We start from the raw sequence: 24,280 nt of genomic DNA, 5'->3' as shown, positions 1-24,280 counted from the left end.
TTTGTCCCAGTAGCTGTCTCAATGATTTTGACCTTGAAAGTAATCAAAATATACATACTAATATTTATAATATGTGTATTTCTAGTTAATTCCTCAGTAAGGGATCCTTTTTTTCCCTTTTCAGTAAGAGCCCCAAACTCAAACAGGTTTCTTCATACAACTGTGAGCTACAAATTTATTTTCACAAAGTTATTTCTGACTCTTTCCCTAAATCCTAGTTAGTAGATTGTGCTGTTTTAATGTAATATTGCATGACTCAAAATGAAGACCTTGTTTTGATTAATGTTTGCCTTAACATTGCTACATTTTGAATTAACATTTGCTTTGAAATCATTGTTTATTAACAGAAGTTCATCTGGTACATTTTCAAGAGCCAGAAATATCTAACTACTCAACCTTGTTACTAGACGAAGACAAAGATATTTTATATGTGGGAGCTAGAGAAGTTATATTTGCTTTGAATTCATTCAACATTGTGGAAAAAAAGGAAGAGGTAGGTATCCAGTTTTATGGTTCTCGGATTTTTCTGCCCGTGACCAATGATGCAATCGTACATATGCTTACTCAGAGATAAGACTCACTGAATTTAGTAGCATTTGCTTCCTAGTACCATTTTAGGGCAATATTAAGATTTTTGTAGTTATAAACATGTTCTGAGTAGAAGCAGAGCACTGGTGAAATTCTGCTAGCATAATAATTCTGGCATAGAGTTATGAAAAGCTTAAAAACTCAATCTAATGCTTTTATTGGGTGGAACTTGTCAGCTATTTTCCAGCTGCTGAGTCTTTGATTCACAGTAGCCTTTTATATTATTGCTCTCCTGCTGTTCATATTGCCTATTCACTGGAAGAAATGTCTCCAAGCATGGAGAAGGACCTTTTAGGTTTCAGAGTACAGTGATCCCCCGATTATCGCGAGGGTTCCGTTCCAAGACCCCTCGCGATAATCGATATTTAGGGATGTAGTGGTGCGGAAGTAAAAACACCATCTGCGTATGCGCGCCCCTTTTTCCATGGCCGCACATGCGCAGATGGTGGCGTTTGCGTGTGGGCGGCGGGGAAGACCCGGGGAAGACCCAGGGAAGGTTCCTTCGGCCGCCCAACAGCTGATCTGCTCCGCAGCGCGGCAGCAGCGAGGAGCCAAAGATGGGGTTTCCCCGTTGCCCAGGCTTGCCGCTTGCCCGTTCGCCCGCCCGCCCGCCCGGCTGCTCGCTTGCCGCTCGAGAGCAAGAGGGGGAGAGATAGAGAAAGAGAGAGAAGGAAAGAAAGAGATGAGAGAGGGAGGAAGAGAGTGTGAGAGAGGAAGAAGCAAGAGAGAGAAAGAGAGAGAGAAAGAAAGATGAGAAAGGAAGGGAGTGACGTCATCGGGTGGAAAAATCGCGATATAGCCTTTCGCAATGATCGGGATCGCGAAACTCGGGGGATCACTGTATAATGAATCACTGCAGAAATCCATTCAGTATGTATTAGGACATATAATGTGTAATAATTCTGCACTTTGTTGGTTTCCTTAAGCTTAGTTGATATAGCTCCAGAATAGCAGCTATATGTAATAATAATAATTTAATAATTTATTTGATTTGTATGCCGCCCCTCTCCGAAGACTTTGTCAAGAGGGTACCTAGTTAATCTTGAACTTTCATTTGTTTGTCTTGGACTGCTGTCTGTTTTCTGGCTTTAGTGTTAATTGCAGAGGAAAGGTTTTTGATTGGTTCTTCTGTTTTCCACCAGGTGTTTTGGAAGGTAACAGAAGACAAGAAAACAAAATGTGCAGAAAAGGGCAAATCAAAACAGGTGAGTAAATATTGTTTGTCCCATATCCATTTTATTTGAAGAAAGCATTGGCATGAAGAAATCATTTTCTTTTAGGGGACCTTATAATCAAACTACAATAGAGTGATTTTTCCATGGTAAGTTATATTGCTAAAAGTGCCATATTTGTGTACATACATATGGCAATACAGTAGTTGATTTTTTAAAACGTCAAAGCACTGTTAAGAATGCCTACTCCTGTACATTCTTTAAATGTGGTAGAAACAGTATCCAACTGGGCCAATCACTCCCTAAACCAGTTACTGCTTCTGTCTGTTGTCTTCACCTTCCACTAAGTTTACAGGCTTGGCTTTGTGTTGCAACATTTTGGAAACACTAGTGTTGAAAGTTTAGTAACCTATTGGGGAAAAAAACCCACAGGTATTTGATTTGCATCTTCGTAACTGCTGCTTTGGAACCAAATGGGAGTGATTTCCTCTCCCACTCCATCCCTACTAGGATGATAAAATTATCCCCTTTGCTGTTATCATCAGGTTTTGATTAACAGCACAAATGTGGAATCCATCATTTGGCATCTCTCCTTTTTTCACTTGAAATGTTCCCACCTCCATGCTGTGAGGCTGTGGTTCTTTTTGAGAAGTATGGATGCCAGAGGAAATAGCCTCAAAATGAAAGGAAGATTAAATAATCATTTTTCATTCTTTGCAATCTCTTTGGTAGGTTCATGCAGTGTTTGTATAGATGTAGGATTTCGGGGGGGGGGGGGGGGACCAATTTCTCAAATGCTTGTGGAAAAGTTGTTGGATATTAGTGATAATTTGTTAATTTTTCATTATATTTGAGAAGATTTTTAAAGATGGAAAGTAGGCAACTGAATTCTGAATTTTTGAAGCATCCTGCAATGGTTGGAAATGATACTTAGATTGGCAGCTCACAAAAAAATACAATGAAACTCTATTAAATTAATAAAGCAATAAGTTTCTGTTCTATACTTACACATGTATATGTGCATACGTACACATCAATAGGTATACAATATATTCAAGCCATGTAATATACTCAAACTGAGAATGATTAAAGAAAGGGTTTTAGCTATAGAAAGAAAATAGAGAATTTGCCAGATACTGTACTTCCTATGTAGTTTTTTCTGCTTAATGAAGAACCTTTTTTAGGACTGTGATGTCTTACCTGTCACAGCCCTCAATGGGAAATCTACTAAATCCCTATGTTTAAAAATTTTGTCTAAAGATGGGCTAATATAGTGAACAATTTTTAACTACTGTATTTGATCGGCTAATTTTAATGGTTAACATTTTTAAACTTATATTTAATATTGGCTATTTGCCCTAGTTATTGATTAAACAAATTGTCTTCCTTTTTAATTGTATTTTTGCTGACTTTATGAAATTCTGATAGTCTACTACAAAATTCTTTAGAACATTGTTTATTGAATTGGTTATTGGGCTCAGTGTTCTAGCATCTTAATTCCTAGTTCCCAGCAGCAGTTTTCTACTAATGCAGTATTTTTAGCTTTTATTTTTCCTAGTACCATAATTTGTACTCTTTCATCTTGAAAAGCTTTCACAGCCGCAGAATAATAATAATTTTAAAAAGCATTTGTACCTTTAGACTTTATAGTCTATAACAGCGTTTCCCAACCGGTATGCCGCGGCACAGTAGTGTGCCGCGAGACATGGCCAGGTGTGCCGCGAGAAGCTCAAGCTGGGCGGGGCGCTGCCGGCGCCCCTGCCTGAGTGTCGTCCTGTGGGTGGTCTTGGGCTTCACAGTCGCTTCCTGGTTCCCTCTCCTCCCACCGCCTGTGTCTCCCGCCGTCGCCTCCCACCAAGCCGTCGCCCGTTGCCGTGGGTTCCTCGAGTGGGAGCTGCCGCTTCCCTCCGTCCAGCTCAGCCACGCTGCCGTAGAAAGCACAGAGGTTATTGCCACCGCTTCTGCCTCCATTCAGGGAGCCACCGTGGTCACCGCGCCTTTTCCTCTCCCTCAGCTCAACCACGGTGGCTCCCTGAGTGGAGGCAGAGGTGGCGGCAATAACCTCTGCACTTTCTACGGCAGCGTGGCTGGGCTGCCTGGAAGGAAGCGGCAGCTCCGAGGAATGAGGCGCTGGCGGTAGACACAGGCGGAGGGAGGAGAGGGAACCAGGAAGCCACCGTAAAGCCCAAGACCAGCCACAGGACGACCTTCAGCCAGGGGCACCGGAACCGCGCGCAGCCATGGTGGGAGCAGCATGAGGTAGCAACGAGGCGCGAGGACAAGCAGGCAGCTTGGCGGAGGGGAAGCGCTGAGGGGCTCTCCTCCTTCCCCACCCCCGCGCTTCTCTCCCGCCCTGGCTTTCGCTTCGCCCCATGATTTCCCCGCAATTTCATCCAGGCCACCTCTTGCCTCCTTTTGAACTGCGGGGAAATCTGTGGGCAAAGCAAAAGCCAGGGCAGGAGAGAAGCGCGGGGGTGGGGAAGGAGGAGAGCCCCTCACGCTTCCCCTCCGCCAAGCTGCCTGCTTGTCCTCGCGCCTTGTTGCTACCTCCTGCCTTTTTCCAGGGGCCTTTGGAAGGCACCTAGGGAAGGGGGGGGGGGTTGGGGGTGGCTGCAGCAGCTTCTCGTCCTCCTCATCCGGCTGCTAATGCCCGCCCGGCCCCTCTTGCAGTCCCTTCACGGAGCGCTTTTGTCCCAGGCTGTCAGCGAAAGGGCTGCAGGACAGGCGGGGCAGGCGTTCTTCTCACAGCTGAGGCAGAATTTGGAATGTCGGGTGTGTGTGCGTGCGGGCTCCGCATCCCCCTGCCACCCGGAACATTTAAAATAAGAAAAACCTTCGCCGGCCTCCACAGAGAAGAAAGGAAGAGAGAGAAAGAGAGACAGAGCAAGAGAGACATAGCAAGAGAGGCAGAGAGAGAGAGAGAGAGAGCAAGAGAGACATAGCAAGAGAGGCAGAGAGAGAGAGAGAGAGACAGAGAAAGAGAAAGAGAGAGAAAGAGAGCTAGCAAGAGAGAGAGAAAGAGAGAGAGAGAAAGAGAGACAGAGAGAAAGAGAGAAAGAGAGAAAGAAAGAAAGAGAGAGAATGAAAGAGAGATAGCAAGAGAGGCAGAGAGAGCAAGGGAGAGAGAAAGACATATAGGGAGGGAAGGAGGGAGAGAGAAAGAGCAAAAAAGAGAGGAAAGAAAGAGGGATGGAGAGAGAGAAAGAAGGGAAGGAAGAGAGAGAAAGAGTGAGGGAGAAATAGAGCGAAATGGAGGAAGTTTTTTTTTGTCAAAACTTTTCTTTAGCCACCCCCCACCCCCCCGTTCAGTGTTCCCCAGGATTTTGAAAATATGAATAATGTGCCGCGGCTCAAAAAAGGTTGGGAAACACTGGTCTATAAGGTCAGGGCACAAAGGAAGAGGTGAATAACAAGGGGTGAAAAAGGTAATATAATTATTAATCCTGTTAGTAAGCAGCTGTAATAGTAGCAGGATGTTCAGAATGGTTGAGATGAAACTTACCTGTATATACAAGTTAAAGCCATTTATTTGTGTTACTAATTTGGAGGTTTTTTTCAAAAACATTGAGGTTTTGATTGATTGTCTTTATTTTCTCTCCTGTCAATTTTGTTTTGTTTTGTTTTACAGACAGAGTGCCTTAACTATGTTCGTGTCTTACAACATTTGAATGATACTTTGCTCTATGTGTGTGGAACAAATGCATTTCAGCCTATTTGTGACCATCTGGTAAGTGTGAAAACAAAGTTTATTTAGGGGCAACTGGAAAATTATGTCCAGTAGTGTAAAAGCCAAAAACCCAGGTTGCATGATTGGAGCTCAGTTAAAATTTCTTAGAAAATACAGTAGTACCTCGTGATACGAACCCCTCGTCTTACGAACTTTTCGAGATATGAACCCGGGGTTTGGGATTTTTGTGCCTCTTCTTATGAACTTTTTTGAGCCTTACGAACCTGCCGCCACGAACGCCGAACCCGGAAGTTCAGCAAAAGTTCAGGTTTGGCGTTCTGGTTCGTAAGGCTGCTGAGAAGTGCCGCCGTCCAGCTGTCACCTTTTGAAACATCCGGGGGGCTTCTCAGCGTTCTCACGAACACCGAACCCAGAGGTTTGGCAAAAGTTTGGGTTCAGAAGGCCGCCGAGAAGTGCCGCCGTCCAGCTGTCACCTTTTGAAACAGCCGGGGGACTTCTGGGCATTCCCCCATACGATGAACCTGGAAGTTCGGCAAAAGTTTGGGTTCGGCGTTCAGGAGGCCGCCGAGAAGCGGCGCCGCCCGGCTGTCACCTTTTCAGAAAAGCCACGGAGCTGTCGGCCAGTCAGGAGGCTCAAATGGAGGTGGGGAATCCCAATAGGGAATTCCATGGGCGGAGCTTTGACGTCACGGAGACGTCTTTCCTGACCAGCCGAAACGTGGACTCCAGGAAGGACGTCTTCGTGACATCAAAGCTCTGCCCATGGAATTCCCTATTGGGATTCCCCACCTCCATTTGAGCCTCCCGATCGGCCGACAGCTCTGCGGCTTTTCTAGAAAGGTGACAGCTGGGCCGCGGTGCTTCTCGGCGGCCTCCCGAACGCCGAAACCAAACTTTTGCCGAACTTCCGGGTTCGGCGTTCCCACCCGGCTGTTTCAAAAGGTGACAGCCGGCCCACGGCACTTCTCGGCACAGGGTTCTAACATTTTCTCATTTTATCAACAGTGAGAAAATAATGTTACTTCCGAACAAACTAGCAGGTCAAAATAGTTATAAGCACTTATTTCAGGGTTCCAAAAAATATAAGACAGGATCTTATTTTCGGGGAACCACGGTAAATTCTAACACGTTGTGAAAACAGGGTAGACACAATAATTCTCAAATAGAAGTGATCTTCGGTTTGATCCCAATCCACAAATAAAGGGCAACTGTTTACAGCAAATAGTGTCCAGAACTACTGGAATTTCCCTATAGTTTTATGGGTCCATAATTCCACGCAATGCAGCAAAACATTAACAGAGAATAGGCGGTTTTCAGTAGCATTACCTCTCTATGATAACTTGCTGCAGGACAACTTGCCATAGCCAATTCGCTGCAGAATAGGATAAGAGTTCCACTAATATTGAAAAAATAGCGGAATAGAATCATTAAGGTTGCCAAAGGAGGAATAAATGAAATGTAAATGACAGAAATTAAAATAATTTCTAATTATTTTACATAATTAAATTGAATGGTTGAATTTTCCCGTGGCAAGTTGGTCGTGGCAAATTGGCTGCGGCAAGTGGGCCGTGGAGAGTTAGCTGTGGCGAATGGTGCCATTCCACCCTTTCTATATAGGGAAAACATAGAATGTGAATGAAAAAGGGGCAGGGATGTTATTCAGTTCCAGGTCTTTGCAAAAAGACTGAGCTGAGCCCTGTGGTTCACATGAAACAGTCTCCTTAGACATGTACCTGTATATGCAGTGGAAGGTAACAATAGTAATTTATTACAAAAGCAAATACCTTACGATTCCAAGCACACACATAACTTTGATTTGGGTTCGTTTGTTAATTAATATAGCAGTGTTATAGGGTTGATAGTATTCAGTGATTTAATAAAGTACAAATATATGAATCTTGCTAAAGTTAAACGCGTTCTGCATTTTGTTCATTTTTAAGTACAGGGCTTTTAGTTTCATTAAAATAATTGCAGCTGTTCTGAAATTTAAAAAATGGCATATTTAAGATGTCAAAAGCTGATTTTCTTAATACATTTAAATTCCTTTCTTTTATGTTGAGATGATGGCATAGGGAAAGACCCATATTATTTTAGCATCTAAGGTAGCATCTCATTTATTATTTAAATTAGGTCTTGGGATATTTACCAGGAGATAATGAACTGAAGTCTGGAATGAGTTGAAACAGTTATGAATATTTCAACAGATGATTTCAACAATGATTGCATGAGTTTGGTCTTTTGTATTCCACTCTCATTGACATTTTATTTATTTTGTTTTTGTTGTTTGCCAATTTGAATTTCCGTTAGCAGTAATAAAAGTATTTGAATAAATTGAATAATCATGACAGCATCCTTTTGCCAGTGTCTGACACCAAAATGAAATGTTATTAGCTCTGTATGTGTCTATGTGCATTCTCCATTGCATCTGGAAGGAGAGTCCAATATGGGTTATTCTCAATCCTATTGGTCGAGACTGAGTTTAAAATTAGCATAATATTAGGCACCGCCCCTTGCCTGCCCCCAGTGAGCTCAGTTTTAAAAACTCAGTCATGGAACGAGACGTATGAGTTGGTTGTTTAAATAATAATAATAATAAAATGTTTATGCTAATTGTTTAACCTGTTTTCCTTGTGTTTTTTTCTCTGTCTTTCAGATGCTGCTGAAGATCAGGAGGGGTTTCTGTCCTCCGTGGACAGCACCCCCATCGATTTTTCCCCCTGGAGGCCTCTCCCCTCAGAGGGTACCGTCTCATGGAGGGGTGTCAGCCCGGTGTCACTGGCCTCCGCAGCCAAACTCGGCTGAGAGCCGAAGGTGGGGGGGTCCGCCCCCCCCACTGGGAGGCTCGGGGACACGAAGTTTCCCCCCGAAGACTAGGCCATCTGTCAGGCAAAAAGGATTTGTGGCCAGCCTGCTGAGATCGTCCGGCGCCTGTCTGAATGCCGCCAGAGCACGCAGCCGCCGCTTCTACCTAACGCGGCAGACTTCAAAGGCCCGCCGATCATATGTTTAGCGGCTAAGCCGCAGAAGCCTGGACGCTGTTGTCTGCGAGTGTGGGAGGGAGACTGAGGTCTCTTCCTCCAACCAGGGACTCGCGCACCCGAATCGGCCAGGGGAAAATAAAGCAGGCTAAGGGAATGTGGAAGCATGATCCCTTCCCCTATTCGGCAACCGACGGCGGGCTGAGGGCAATGAGGAGAGGCACCGCGCCCGCCATTTTGGACGGTTGGCGGGAAGCCCCCCCCCCCTACTTCTGCCTGGCAACAGCCTGAAAGGGCGCAAAGCCTGGCTGACAGGGCTGGAACGCGCATGCGCATTCCATTGCTAAGCCCGGGAGCCATTTTAAGCTCATTTATCTGCCTAGCTGTTAAAAGAAAAGAGAGTCATTGTCAGAGATCCGTTCCTGTTCTCCAAGACATTGTTGAATTGTGAGTAATATGGAGCCTAGTGGCAGTGGAGAGCAAAGCCTCCCACCTACCCCGGTGCCCAAGCCCAAAGACAAGGGGAAGATGAAGGCCAAGTCCTCACAGTCTTCTTCCTCTGCTATCAAGGAGGCCGAGAGGCGCATTCAAGCCCTTGAGCAGAAGTTGGAAGCAGCCCTTAATGCAGTCCCTTTGGCCAGAGCTGGTCCCTCGTTGGAGCCTGGGCTGGGTGTCATAACTACCCCCAGCGCTCATGGGGAGGCCAGAACCGAGATGGGTTGGTCTCCAGACCACCAAGTACTGCCTCTGCTGCATGCTCCCCGCAGTAGGCCTGGGTCAGCAGGCCAGGAAAGATCAGTGTGGAGAGGCTCACCTCAGCCCAACGTGCTTCCACAGCTACCTTTACCCCTACGGCTGCGGGACTCAGGGCTCAGCCTGATACATGGCAGAATATGTCACCAGACATTCAGGACCTAATCTCTAACGCCTACTCACAAGGCATAGCAGTTGGAGCCCAGCAAGGGCTTCAGCAACCAAAACAAGCCACAAGCCGGGATCTCTGGTCTGCACCGCCCCTTTCGGGTTTAGGATCTGTAACTGAAGAGCCTGTATTAATGGAGGATAGTGACAAGGACTATGATTTGTCAGAAGATGAAGCTCCTCCAGAGCAACCGCAGGTGGCTGGCCTGTTTAAACAGTCCTTCTTCAGGGCACTATTATATAAGGCAAAACAGACAATGGAGTTGAAGGATCCGGCTCAACCTTCCCAAACTTTGCCATCCAGATCATCTACCCTGTTGAAGGAGCCTAAGCCTGAAACAGACCATGTCCCGGCATCTGAGATCTTTGTCCAAAGTATTAAGAGACCGTGGCAGTATCCGCCGGCGGCCCAGGGGCCATCAGTGATAGAGAGGAAGTTTTACACGTTTGACGACGAAATAGAGGCTCTCCTACAATTCCCTCCAATAGATTCACCAGTGGTGACACTGGTTTCCAACGCTCTGGTCCCTGCTGAAATGGGAGACAACTTAAAGCCAGAGGACAAAAAAGCAGAGGTGCTTCTGAGAAAGACCCACATGATGGCCGGATGGGGGTTCCGGGCAGCAGCGGCTGCATCGTTTTTTAATAGAGCCTCCATCGTCTGGATCGAGGACATGCTGTCTCGCTTGGGACCAGATGAGGGACGGATGCGCCAGGATCTTAGTAAGTTGTTGGCAGCGGCAGAGTTTTCCGCCGATGCCACCTTACATGCCTCCAAATTCGCAGGTAGAGGGATGTCCGCCACCCTTGCTTCACGCCGACTACTGTGGCTGCGCAGCTGGCAAGCTGACACCAAATCTAAATGGCGCCTGGCATCTTCGCTTTTCCAAGGGTCTCAACTGTTTGGAGACATCTTGGAAAAAGTCCTCATAGAGGACAAGGATAAACGGAAGATACTTCCAAGATCCAGGAGGGGACAAGATCGTCGCCAGACCCCTTACAACCGGCGCCAGTCCTTTCGCTGGGACACCTCACGGTCAAACCAGCCATTTCGGTCCTTCTCTCAAGGCAACTTCAATCAAAGTGTCTACAGAACTGACCGGGCCCCCTTCCAGGACAGAACAAGGGGCTACCAGTCAACTAGACGCCCATTTCGTGGCTCCAACCAGCGGGGTTTCAAACGCCCCAAATGACTTTGCTATGACACAGCCAGTAGGAGGGAAGCTCCATCTTTACAGCACCTCCTGGCGTGCCACGTCCTCAGACAAATGGGCATTGTCTACTGTAACACACGGACTGCGGTTGGAGTTCATCCAGCCCCCACCCAACCGATTCCGTCACTGTCCAAGGCCACGGAACCCTGCCAAAAGGAAGGAGCTACTCCAAGAGGTAGGCCATCTCCTGCACATCCAAGCCATAGAGCCTGTGCCGAAACACGCAGAGGGCACGGGGTTTTACTCTATGGTGTTCATCGTCCCCAAGTCATCCGGGGGCTGCCGCTTGATCCTAAATCTGAAGTTATTAAATCAATTCATTCTTTACCGGAGATTCAGGATGCACACACTACACACCATCCTAGCGGCAGTCTGTCCTCAAGACTTCCTTACCTCTTTAGATCTAAAAGAGGCTTATCTACACGTGCCGATATTCCCTCCACATTGCAAGTATCTCCGATTTTGTGTGGAAGGGAAGCATTATCAATATCGGGCCATGCCATTCGGCCTATCGTCGGCTCCTCGCACCTTCACGAAGCTGCTGGATGTGCTCACACCGCATCTGCGTGCACGATCCGTCTGCCTGATGGCCTACTTGGACGATATCATCGTTTTGTCCAAGTCCCAGGCAGGAGCGCACCGAGACCTCCACCTTACAATGACATTTCTGGAAGAACACGGCTTTACCATCAATTTTCCCAAGAGCCAATTGACTCCCTCTACAAGACTACTACATCTGGGATCAGTGATAGACACCACTACGAGCATTGTGTCACTTTCCCCAGACAGACTGGACAATATCTTGGCCTTGGTAGCCTCCATCCAAAGACAACCGAGGGTATCCCTAGCCCTTTTGTCCAGGGTGCTGGGAACCATGGTTTCCTGTATAGGGATTGTGCCATGGGCCAGGCATCACATTCGCCTATTACAAGCCTTTCTGCTACCGGCCCAGAAGGCGAAGCTAAGTCAGTCACACCGGCAAATCAGACTACCACAGGGGGTCAGAACCTCCTTGGCCTGGTGGACTTCACCAGCCCTATTTCAGGGCTGTTCCTTCCAGACTCACGACCAATTGGTCATGACAACAGACGCAAGTTTGTCGGGCTGGGGCGCACACATCTGCCTCCAGGTGGCACAGGGACTCTGGACCGAGGAGGACCTCAACCCGGTGAACATCAACCTTTTAGAACTCAGGGCTGTGTTCTTAGCGCTCCAACATTTTGTGGCCTTGGTCCACAGGAAACATGTGTTAGTGCTAACGGACAATGTGGCAACAAAAGCTTACCTCAACCATCAAGGAGGCACGAGATCGCCTCGTCTCATGAGGGAGACCATGGCTCTTTTCAACTGGGCCGAGTACCACCTAGCCTCTCTATCTGCGGAGCACATAGCAGGCGTCAACAACGTCCAGGCCGATTGGCTGAGTCGGACCACCTTGGACCCCACAGAGTGGCGGCTGGATCCGCAGTTGTTCCACAGGATTACACTACGATTCGGGACACCACTGGTGGACTTGTTTGCCTCTCACGCCAATACACAGCTCCCCAGGTTCTATTCTCGGTTCCTCTCACACAGGGCAGAGAAGGTCGACGCCCTGAGGTCGAGCTGGCCTCGCGGCCTTTTGTATGCCTTCCCTCCAACAAATTTGATCCAGAGAGTGATAGACAAGATCCTGCTGGAGGAAGCGGAGGTGTTACTTGTTGCACCACATTGGCCACGTCGCCCGTGGTTCTCGGACTTAATAGCGCTGTCCATCTCCCCACCTTGGAGGATCCCGGACAAGATAATCTCACTCAGTCAAGGGTCAGTCTCTCACCCAGACCCTCAATGGCTCCAATTAGCCGTCTGGCATTTGAAAGGAACAAAGTGAGGGAGCATTGCTTACCGGACAGTATCATTGCCACAATGCAGGCAGCCCGCCGGCCATCCACGTCCAGGGTTTACCAGGCTACATGGTCGGCCTTCTGTAAGTTTTGCACCGAGAAAGACATGCAACCAGAAAGAGCCCAAATACTGACAGTCCTGGAATTCTTGCAAGCAGGCCTTGAAAAGGGACTGTCTCCAAACACACTTCGGAGACAAGTGGCAGCACTGGCAACTGTTATTAGGCTACCGGAATACCGGTCCTTGGCAGTTCACCCCTGGATACGGGATTTTCTTAGAAGTGCTACTAACAGACACCCTCCACCTCTCCATAGGTTTCCTTCGTGGGACTTATCTCTGGTGCTGAAGGCTCTGACTGGTCCACCCTTTGAGCCTCTCAGATCCATTCAGCTCAAATTTATTTCCATCAAGACGGCCTTTTTAGTGGCGGTCACATCGGCCAGACGTGTATCGGATTTATCTGCATTGTCCATCAGACCAGACCTTTGTATCTTTTATCCGGACCGAGTAGTCCTACGTTTGGATCCGACCTTTCTTCCTAAGGTGAACTCGTTGTTCCACAGGAAACAAGAACTGATTTTGCCAGACTTTTGCTCGCACGGGAGTCACCCTACAGAACTTAGGTGGCACAAACTAGATGTTAGGCGAGCAGTTAAAATCTACATTAACAGGACCGAGTCCTTTAGAAGGTCCGAATCCTTGTTTGTCTCATTTGTAGAACCAAAAAAAGGCCTGGGCGTCTCTCCCAGTTCAATTAGCCGATGGATCCGGGACTGCATAGGGGAGGCGTATAAGGCTAGAGCTCAGAATCCACCTCAAGGGGTCACGGCACACTCTACTCGCAGTGCAGCCACGTCTGCAGCTTGGAGGACTCAAGCCTCGATTGAGGATATATGTCGAGCTGCGACGTGGAAGACTCCGTCTACATTCACCAGACATTACAAAATGGATGCCTTTGCTTCTGCTGAGGCATCTTTTGGGAGAAGGGTATTACAGAGGGTGTGCTCCTCTCCAGCTGCCCTGACTTAACAATCTCCCTCCCACTTAATTTGGAACTTGGGTATATCCCATATTGGACTCTCCTTCCAGATGCAATGGAGAAGAACCGTTGTACCAACCTGAACGGTCTTCTCAGTGCACTGGAAGGAGAGTCCAAACCCACCCAGTATTGGATTGTTTCAGGGAAGCTGGGTTTGTTTGGGTTTAGTTCCTGTTATATATATATATATATATATATTAGTTCAATAAAATGGTGTTGGATTACATTACCTGTCGTTTTTAAAACTGAGCTCACTGGGGGCAGGCAAGGGGCGGTGCCTAATATTATGCTAATTTTAAACTCAGTCTCGACCAATAGGATTGAGAATAACCCATATTGGACTCTCCTTCCAGTGCACTGAGAAGACCGTTCAGGTAGGTACAACGGTTCTTCCGAATGATGTCTTCCATTTGTAAATTCCAATCTCCCCCCACTATATCTTTTTTTTTCTTACCATGGAGATGGAAAAGAAATATGGTCCTGTGTGGTATAGCAGCTCAGGTATTGGACTAGGATCATACTCTCAAGCATAGTAACTCATTGGTAATTCTGAACCAATCATCCTCTCTCAACCAAATCCTCTCTCATAAGATTGTTGGAGAGAAAATTGGAAGGAGGAAGTACTGTGTATACTACTTCAAACCAAATCTAATACAAGGTGCATTCCAAAAGTAATGCAATTATTTCTTTTAAAGTCATTTATTGAACAGATTTGCACAAACACTTAAAATTCTTCAAAGTACTGTCCTTGGGCCTCTGTACATTTTTTCCAGCGACTCTGCCATGACCGGTATGCGCCCTGGAAGGCGTCTTCGGGGATCTCTCGCAAGGTCTTCGTCACAGCTGATTGGATCTCTTCTGTGGATGAAAAACAGCGGGTTTCTTTCAGGGCTGGGAACACAAAGAAGTCTGCTGGGGCAATGTCAGGACTATAGGGGCAGCGTTGGCACCTGGTGTTTGTCCAGGAACTCACGGACTCGTAGCGCGTTGTGGCAAGGCATGTTTTTTGTCCATAGAAGAGATCCAATCAGCTGTGACAAAGACCTTAGGAGAGGTCCCCGTAGACGCCTTCCAGGGCGCATACTGGTCATGGCAGAGTCGCTGGAAAAAATTTGTAGAGGCCCAAGGACAGTACTTTGAAGAATTTTAAGTGTTTGTGCAAATCTGTTCAATAAATTACTTTAAAAATAATAATTGCATTACTTTTGGAATGCACCTTGTAATTACATAAAAAGAATACTCTTTTAATTGGTAGCACTGAGAAATATTCCATATGTTTACAACTGTAAGGTGGAATGTACGGAGCTACTTATATTTCAAATCGACTGGTAGGTCTGTGGGAGAGGACCTTCTCTGTGGCTGCTCCTAACAAGTTACTTCCTGAGATCTGGATTACACCCACCCTACTGGTCTTCCGGAAAGCAGTAAAGACCTGGCTTTTCCGGCTGGCCTGGGGCCGTTGATCTGATGGTGGTAACTATCGAGATCCGGCCATAAATGGTATGCATAGGTTTAACTGTTGTATTTAAATTGCTTTTAGAGGTTTTAATATTAATTGGATGTTTTATATTTTTGATTGTAAGCCATTGGGTGGCATAAAAATTGAATGAATGAATGAATGAATGAATGAATGAATGAATGAATGAATGAATGAATGAATGAATAGGTTTTTAAAAAAAATATGAACTCTTTTCTAGAATCTGGCAACATTTAAACTTATGGGGAGAAATGAAGATGGTAAAGGAAGATGTCCATTTGATCCTGCACAAAGTTATACATCAGTCATGGTTGGTAAGTATATAATTTCAACAATGTAAACAAAATCAAGAAGATATATATGATTGTTTAGCAGTAGTAAAGTTTCTTTTGAGTTATTTTTTAAGAACAGCATTTTTCTGATTTAAAAAGGTAAAGTAATTCTTTTAGAGATTTTAGAAATCTCTCTCTTTTCTATTTATGCACTAAAGAACCAATGAATGCTAAGCTTATATAGGAATAGAAAAGAGGTACATTAGAAATAAATATGTAATCAAATAATAATTGCATTAAATAACTACAGAATTGTAATTATTTACATTTGCACCATTTTATTTTTCTTTTGTTAATTTTTTAAAAAAAAGGTTTTTCCCTTTTCTTTGACAATGCATTTATTTTTATCTTTTGTGGGTTTCTTCCATTTATCTGTCATTATCTTAAAAGCAATACAGAGTAATTTAAGACAACAATAATAAAAGAAGTGGCATATAGAGATTTGACAGGTGGAAAGAAAGTAGTTTAAGCTTTGTACAATTTTAGTCAGGATGGAAAAGCAAAATAGTATGTCATATAATATTTCAAGGGAAATACATGTAGTTTTATTTTCTTTTGTTATTGTTCTACAGATGGGGATCTTTACTCTGCAACATCGTACAATTTCTTAGGAAGTGAACCTATTATTTCTAGGAACTCGCTGCAAAATCCACTAAGGACAGAATATGCAATTCCTTGGCTTAATGGTAAGGAAATTTAGAGGGGGTTTGATCCTAGATACTAAAAATGACCCAAATTTTTAAAAGAACTACGCTAAAATGTTCTTCAACAAACTGTCTAGTTTTATTTGATGTAGATTCTCCCCCTATTTTTTCTATAAAAAAACCCAACAACCAGTGTTTCTTTCAAACCCACAGCTGCAGAAAATAACCTCCCCCCTCCCCCGAATTTTCCATCTATGTTTGAAAGAGATGCCAAAATTCCAAGTACTGATTTCAATATTTAGACCCTGGTTTTGATTTAGCCAATTTGGTTTTGATTATGAATGACCTGGAGACTTTTCAACCAGGAAAAAGCAAGGAAAGTAACCTGCTTAACATACTGTTTCTGCAACCCCCAAAGAATATTTCACTGGGTTTCATTCAATGCTATTCTCTGAGATGGTTGGAGTCAGCCTTCAGATAGGGTTTTCCTCGTCCAATCATATTGAGGACTAAGCCTGTCAATCAAAAGATTGATAGATCTGGCCACCGTCTTGCCTCTATATCCAGTTTGAGACTCAGTCTTCCATGAGGATGGACCATGAAGATGGACGTGAAACACTAATCTGACTGCTGACGTCAATAGGTAGGCCTTAGAAAATAAATGGACTAGAGCAGGCAGCTGTCTATCTTGCTGGGATTGTTATTACAGATCAGCGGAGCCTGCCTTGCTTCCTTTCTTTCATTTGGCACTGACCGCACCTGTTAAGCTGCATCGGTAGATTGCAGACACACAAAACCAGCACTTCCGATCTTTTTTATTTAATTTCTTGCTGGTGCTTGCCATATCTCAGGGACCGCCTTCTGCTGCATGAATCCCAGCGACCAGTTAGGTCCCACAGAGTGGGTCTTCTCCGGGTCCCATCAACTAAACAATGTCGCTTGGCGGGACCCAGGGGAAGAGCCTTCTCTGTGGCGGCCCCGGCCCCCTGGAACTAACTCCCCCCAGAGATTAGAATTGCTCCCACCCTCCTTGCCTTTCGTAAGCTTCTTAAAACCCACCTCTGCCGCCAGGCATGGGGGAACTGAGATACTCTTTCCCCCTAGGCCTTTACAATTTTATACATGGTATGTCTGTATGTATGTTTGGTTTTACAATAAGGGTTTTTAACTGTTTTAATATTGGATTGTCATATGCTGTTTACTACTGTTGTTAGCCGCCCCGAGTCTACGGAGAAGGGCGGCATACAAATCCAATAAAATCAAATCAAAAATCAATCAAATCTTTTGCACAGTGACCTTTTGAGCTTGCTCCTCATTGCCCCGAATTTGAATTTCCCGCTTGTGGCCCCCATTTTGAGGCTCTGGAGGCTTGCCAAAGCACCTCAATTAACGGCTGACGCCTGCGCACTCTTATTTGCGCGCTGCTTTCTTTAAACTTACCATCAAGGAATTTAGATTGGAACCACTCATTCAATCGTGCACGTAAGTCTTGACCTCTGAGTTTAATCCATGAAAAGACTTTGTGGTGTCTCAGAGTTTTTCCTGTGAGGTTTGTGAAACATGGAAATAATAATAAAAAGTATCCAGTGAACCATTACAGAAAAGGGGACCACAGGGAGAATAATTAAAATGGCAGTCAATTTTGTGTATATCTTCTTTATACAGAACCAAATTTTATTTTTGCTGATGTGATAAGAGCTGATCCAGAAAGCCCTGATGAAGATGACGACAAAGTGTACTTCTTTTTCACTGAGGTGTCGGTGGAATATGAATTCCTTAACAAACTGACGATTCCTAGGATAGCTAGAGTTTGTAAGGTGGGTCATAGTGAAAACATTTTCTATTTCTTTCTGGGATGGAGGGAGGAACCAGTTGAAACAAGAATTTATTTTGTCAGTCCAGACATGCCTTTTCTTTGCAATCTATCCCCAAGGGCAACAGTGTTAGTCTGTTTGTCCTTTCTGCTTAAGAGCCAAACTTGCCATTCTTTAAATTAGATCTGCTGTGCTTCCAACAGAGCATTATAACATTAAACTGGACTGTTCGTAGAGAGCCATAATTTTCATGGCTTGCCAAATGTTGCTAACTCCTGGCAATCCAAGCCAGCATAGCCTATGGTGAGGGTTTTCAAAAGCTGTGTTCATTAGTATCTTGAAGGTCATAACACGCCTCCGATAAAGTTCTCCAGGAGAGGGAAACATTTTAAAAATCCCAAATTACTTTCAACAATTATTCTTGGTATATGTTTTTTGCTGAGAGAACAGAATTGCTCGCTAGAATTGCTAAATGTCTTTGAAAATTGGAGGGGCGGGTATGGTATCCTGAAAAAGGCTTGGTATGGTATCCTGAAAAATCAAGAGCTTTTATGATATTATTGCACATATATGCTTAACGGTCATTGTCAGGCTGAGGGAATTGGGAAATAGTGACCACTTGGCCATCAAGGTATCAAACTTGTTTGATTGGAATGTGTCCTTCTGTGCCAAGAGAAAACTACTGATAACCGATGTGCTTCTGTCACTATGTGAGTGCAGTAAAAAAGTTCCTTTTACCATGAAACAATGTGACACCCCCCCCCCCTTTGAACATTTAATGCTCACCTTCTACTTGCATTGCCACCTTGTACCTTTATTGTGGGTGGAAGGGTGCGGGAGTTTGTAAAATATTAGACTCCGCATTTAACTTGCAACATGTAATTAAGCAATTCAAACTGATTGAAGCCTGCGAGATTTGTGAAATCCCAGCAGTTTTACCAAATGTGCTTTGGTGTGGCAATGATGGTTCTCGGCCCACTGACAGCTTGTCATTACTTTGAAATGGTAGCACAACTAATAAGTGATCCGGATTCCCATTTTTAAATATGGAATTATATGGAAGGGGATAGGAAAATATGAGAGCAAGCTTGATGTAATGATTAAGGTACCAGGCTTAGAAGCTGAATTCTAGCTCCGTCTTAGGCATGAAAGCTAGCTGGGTGACCTTTTGTTACTTACTCTTTCTCAGCCTGAGGAAGCAGGTAAAACTTCCTATATTTTGAAATCTTGATCAGATTTTGAAATCTTGGCAAGAAAACTCCAGGGACTAGTTGAGGCAGTCATCAGGAGTCAACAATATATTGAAGGCACACACATACATACCCAAAAATGTGCATATCTTTTTGATTGCTGGTGGTAGAAAAAGTATGGTCACAGCAAATTCTGGAGATCAGGGATATTTTAAATTATAATTCTTTCAGTGTTATGTATTAAGCTCTGGCTAAAAATTCATTATTTGGAGGTTGTTTGGGGTATGGGAAAGAGCTCAAGTCATTAACATTATAGAGACCCTGAATTGCGTTTATTAATATATAATTATGTAAAAGCAGAGACTGCTTACAGGACCTTACTCGTTTATTTGAAAAGTTTTGTTGGGATGGTGTATGAGAGTGTGTGTATCAGTATTGCTACCAGTTCGCCCTGGTTCAGGCAAACCTGTAGCAGTGGTGGTGGGAGGCTCCGCCCACCTGCTTGGATGTCATCACTGACGATCTGCACATGTGCAGAAGCAGCGCACACAAGAGTGAAGTGAGAGTGTACAAACACACACATCTCCAAACCAGTGGCAAAGGTAAGTGAAACTCACCACTGGTGTGTATACAATATGTTCTGAAGTCAAAACATTTCAATTCTCAAACCATTCTGATTATTAATATCACGTTGAAACTTTGGCGAAGACATGCTCCAGAATTGTTTTAAACTCCGGAAACCTCATAGGCACCTCCATATTGTAGCAGAAATGTCCATGTTGTGATGGACATTTCTAGTTTAAGTTTGGATATGGATATTTCGAAGTTGGAACTTTTCCTCAGTGCTTGGCACTTTTTAAATACCGTAAGTGCTTAAAATGTAAAAGTGGCTTGGCGAATTTCCTATTTTTATATATACTGATGCTTTTACAAAACTGTTTTAAAAAAATGTTGTTCTTGGACAATGAAAATGCTTTCTTTTTTCTTTTTAAGGGGGACCAAGGAGGACATCGAACTTTACAAAAAAAATGGACTACCTACCTCAAGGCTCGGTTGTTTTGTTCGGTCCCAGAGAAGAATTTATTTTTCAACATTGTCAATGATATTTTTATCCTAAAGACTTCACATTTAAAAGAACCAGTGATTTATGGGGTTTTTACTCCTCAGTTGTAAGTAATAGCTTTTTGTTTTGTTTTGAGGCCCATTTGTTACCACAAGAATGTAAAAAAGTTGAATAAGTTTCCATCTTTTTTCTTTAAGGAATAATGTGGGTCTCTCAGCAGTATGTGCCTACAATATTTCTACAGTGGAAGATGTTTTTGCCAAAGGAAAGTACATGCAAAGCACCACAGTTGAACAATCTCATACAAAATGGTTGCGATACAATGGAGAGATTCCTAAGCCACGGCCTGGAGCGGTAAGTTCTGGATAACCTGCAAACTACGAGGGTCGCCCAGAAAGTAATGCACCACATTTTTTTCTTTAACAATTATTTATTGAACACAAGGAAACTTACACACAAGAAATGATGATGTTTCTTCTATACTCCCTATTTTTCCACGTGATCTCCATCCCATTCTATGGCCTTCCTCCAGCAAGACACTAGGGCGTGTATGCCCTGTCGGTACCACTCCTTGTTCTGGACACAAAGCCATTTCTGCAATGTGCGAATCACCCTCTTTGCCATTCTTAAAATGTCTTCCACGAATGGCATCCATTCAGATCCATGCATATTCTCCATAAACTGTACACAATGACGACATGCTGCTTGTAATCACTTACAGGTGCCATTTTGAAACATTACTGCAACTACGCTATCTGTCTGAAGAAACGCAAAATTTACACATGCACTCCTGACACTTCAATTAATGTATATCTACAAGTTTTGCATTCGTATCATTTATTTAGTTATTTATTTATTTATTTATTTACTTACTTACTTACTTACTTACTTACTTACTTACTTACTTATTTACTTACTTACTTATTTACTTATTTATTTACTTATTTATTTATTTATTTATGCCGCCCCTCTCAAGGCAGCTAACAACAATATAAAAAGACAATGTAAACAAATCTAATATTAAAAATAATCTTTAAAAACCCCAATTTAAAGAACCAATCATACATACAAGCATACCATGTATAAATTCTATAAGCCTAGGGGGGGAGGGAAAATTTCAATTCCCCCATGCCTGACGACAGAGGTGGGTTTTAAGGAGCTTGCGAAAGGCAAGGACGGTGGGGGCAACTCTGATATCTGGGGGGAGTTGGTTCCAGAGAGTCGGGGCCGCCACAGAGAAGGCTCTTCCCCTGGGTCCCGCCAGACTACATTGTTTAGTCGACGGGACCCGGAGAAGGCCAACTCTGTGGGACCTAACCATTACTGTAGCCTGAGGGGAAAAAAAAGATGCATTACTTTCTGGATGTTTCCTCACCTTGATTTCTAAAAACCAATTATAAGGACAGTTTTTATTCAATGATAGGTAGCAATAGCACTTAGACTAACATAGCCTTCATGATGCTTTACAGCATAAAGTAGTTCATGGAGTCTTAAGTTGATAAGTAACTAACCCAGTTGTTAAGTGAATCCAGCTTCCCCACTGACATTGCTTGTCAGTAGGTCACAAAAGGGAATCACAAGACCTTGAGGCACAGCAATATGAACCAGTTGCCAAGCATTTGAATTTCAATCACATAATCGGAGGGATGCTACAATAGCCGTTAAAAGGAAAAAATTGTCATCAATCTATTTTTTTCAGTGCCGTTCTGATTTTGAATGATCACTAAAGGAACTATTGTAAGTCAAGGTACTGCCCGTATTATTATTTTTTAAGTGTTCATTAATCATATTGTGTCTTTTTGTTTATTTTTCATGGAACAGTGTATAAACAAGGAGGCCAAAGCAGAAAATTTCAGGAGTACACTTAACTTACCTGACAAAACCTTACAGTTTGTCAAAGACCATCCTTTGATGGATGATTCTGTGACCCCGATTGGAGACAGACCCAGATTGATCAAGCGTGATGTGAAGTATACCCAGATTGTGGTGGACCAAGTCCGTGCATTGAATGGCACATTATACGATGTCATGTTTATCGGGACAGGTGAGTTTTCCATTGGCTACAAGACCATTAAGTTGAGGTGGCGTTTCAGTGAAGTTGAACAGGCCAATCCAGTGTTGTGTACTGAAAGTGGAAGAAAAGTGGGCCCAAAGTGCTTCCTTATGACTCACGACTAGTTGTTTAATGACCATTAAAAGTCACTGCATTTTTTAAAAAAGCTACTTACAATGCAGTCCTTGAAATTCAATTCAATTCAATTCAATTTATTAGGTTTGTATGCCGCCCCTCTCCAAAGACTTGGGGCGGCTCACAACAACGATAAAAACAATATTATAATGGCACAAATCTAATATTAAAAATAACTAAAAACCCTATCATAATTAAAAACCAAACAGCACATACATACCAAACATAAATTATAATGACCCTGGGGGAAAGATGTCTCAAATCCCCCATGCCTGGCGTTATAGGTGGGTCTTAAATAGTTTACGGAAGACAAGGAGGGTGGGAGCAGTTCTAATCTCCGGGGGGGAGTTGATTCCAGAGGGCCGGGGCCACCACAGAGAAGGCTCTTCCCCTGGGGCCCGCCAGACGACATTGTTTAGTTGACGGGATCTGGAGAAGGGCAACTCTGTGGGACCTTATTGGCCTCTGGGATTTGTGCATTAGCAGGCGGTTCTGGAGGTACTCTGGTCCAATGCCATGTAGGGCTTTAAAGGTCATAACCAACACTTGTGACCGGAAATTGATCGGCAGCCAATGCAGGCCACGGAGTGTTGTAGATACGTGGGCGAATCTGGGAAGCCTCACGATGGGTCTCGCGGCCGCATTCTGCACGATCTGGAGTTTCCGAACACTTTTCAAAGGTAGTCCCATGTAGAGAGCGTTGCAGTAATCGAACCTCGAGGTGATGAGGGCATGAGTGACTGTGAGCAATGACTCCCTGTCCAAATAGGGCCCTCCTCGCCACAGCCGAAAGATGATGTTCCAATATCAGCTGTGGATCGAGGAGGACGCCCAAGTTGCGTACCCTCTCTAAGGGGGTCAATAATTCCCTCCCAGGGTGATGGACGGACAGATGGAATTGTCCTTGGGAAGCAAGACCCACAGCCACTCTGTCTTGAAATTACAACTGCACTCTTGGTTATGTGATCACATTTCAGGCGCCTGGCAGCCAGCTTAATTTTTTGTCTTGAGTGCAGTATTCTATATCGGTGTAACCACAATATATGGCATTTTTTAGTATAAAATATGAAAAGCTGCCCATTGAATGTGTGGATTCTATTAATAAACATGCAATTCCCTTAATGACCACGTGGCTCCGTTAATGACCGTAATTATTCATTGTGTAAAAATGGTTATAAAATCAAGTTCTCTCACATGGTATCTTGACTTATGACTGCAACAATTTAAGATTGAAATTCCAGCCTCCACCAGGGCCGTAAGCTAAAGACTTACCTGTACTCACCTTCAGAAATTTTCCTTCGTGTCTTTGAAGACCTTAACTAAAATTCAGCAATTAAGTCAAAGAGAGATTATTTTTTCAGTCCAGGAATTTTTATGAATTATCCTGGTTGTCTCATTGTCAAATTTCTATGACTGGATATATATATTTTTTAATCTGGGTGTTTCTGAGAAATGCAGTAGCTACTGATACTACAGGTAAACAGTCTCTTTAACATAGAAACATAGAAGTCTGACGGCAGAAAAAGACCTCATGGTCCATCTAGTCTGCCCTTATACTATTTTCTGTATTTTATCTTAGGATGGATATATGTTTATCCCAGGCATGTTTAAATTCAGTTACTGTGGATTTATCTACCACGTCTGCTGGAAGTTTGTTCCAAGGATCTACTACTCTTTCAGTAAAATAATATTTTCTCATGTTGCTTTTGATCTTTCCCCCAACTAACTTCAGATTGTGTCCCCTTGTTCTTGTGTTCACTTTCCTATTAAAAACACTTCCCTCCTGAACCTTATTTAACCCTTTAATATATTTAAATGTTTCGATCATGTCCCCCCTTTTCCTTCTGTCCTCCAGACTATACAGATTGAGTTCATTAAGTCTTTCCTGATACGTTTTATGCTTAAGACCTTCCACCATTCTTGTAGCCCGTCTTTGGACCCGTTCAATTTTGTCAATATCTTTTTGTAGGTGAGGTCTCCAGAACTGAACACAGTATTCCAAATGGGGTCTCACCAGCGCTCTATAAAGCGGGATCACAATCTCCCGATCTTTCAAAGTTATAACAGTACTGGGGAAAAGTGATTTAT

The 24,280-nt window shown here is 43.9% G+C and overlaps 1 protein-coding gene across 1 annotated transcript in view; it reads left to right on the top strand.

Moving 5' to 3' along the window:
• SEMA4D (semaphorin 4D) overlaps positions 1-24,280 on the top strand; it is a 145,885-nt gene that overhangs the window by 111,740 nt on the left and 9,865 nt on the right. The window contains exons 4-12 of the mRNA XM_070742821.1: positions 348-493; positions 1,731-1,793; positions 5,389-5,487; positions 15,182-15,275; positions 15,866-15,979; positions 17,603-17,754; positions 19,935-20,110; positions 20,202-20,358; positions 21,826-22,048. Coding sequence (XP_070598922.1) covers positions 348-493; positions 1,731-1,793; positions 5,389-5,487; positions 15,182-15,275; positions 15,866-15,979; positions 17,603-17,754; positions 19,935-20,110; positions 20,202-20,358; positions 21,826-22,048 — 1,224 coding nt within the window. The remainder of the gene's footprint in view (positions 1-347; positions 494-1,730; positions 1,794-5,388; positions 5,488-15,181; positions 15,276-15,865; positions 15,980-17,602; positions 17,755-19,934; positions 20,111-20,201; positions 20,359-21,825; positions 22,049-24,280) is intronic.

The sequence above is a fragment of the Erythrolamprus reginae genome, chromosome 2, assembly GCF_031021105.1.
Source record: "Erythrolamprus reginae isolate rEryReg1 chromosome 2, rEryReg1.hap1, whole genome shotgun sequence".
In the NCBI taxonomy this organism is placed as follows: domain Eukaryota; kingdom Metazoa; phylum Chordata; class Lepidosauria; order Squamata; family Dipsadidae; genus Erythrolamprus; species Erythrolamprus reginae.
Note: the sequence above shows the minus strand (reverse complement) of the source record. Positions and strands in the feature narration are given on the sequence as shown.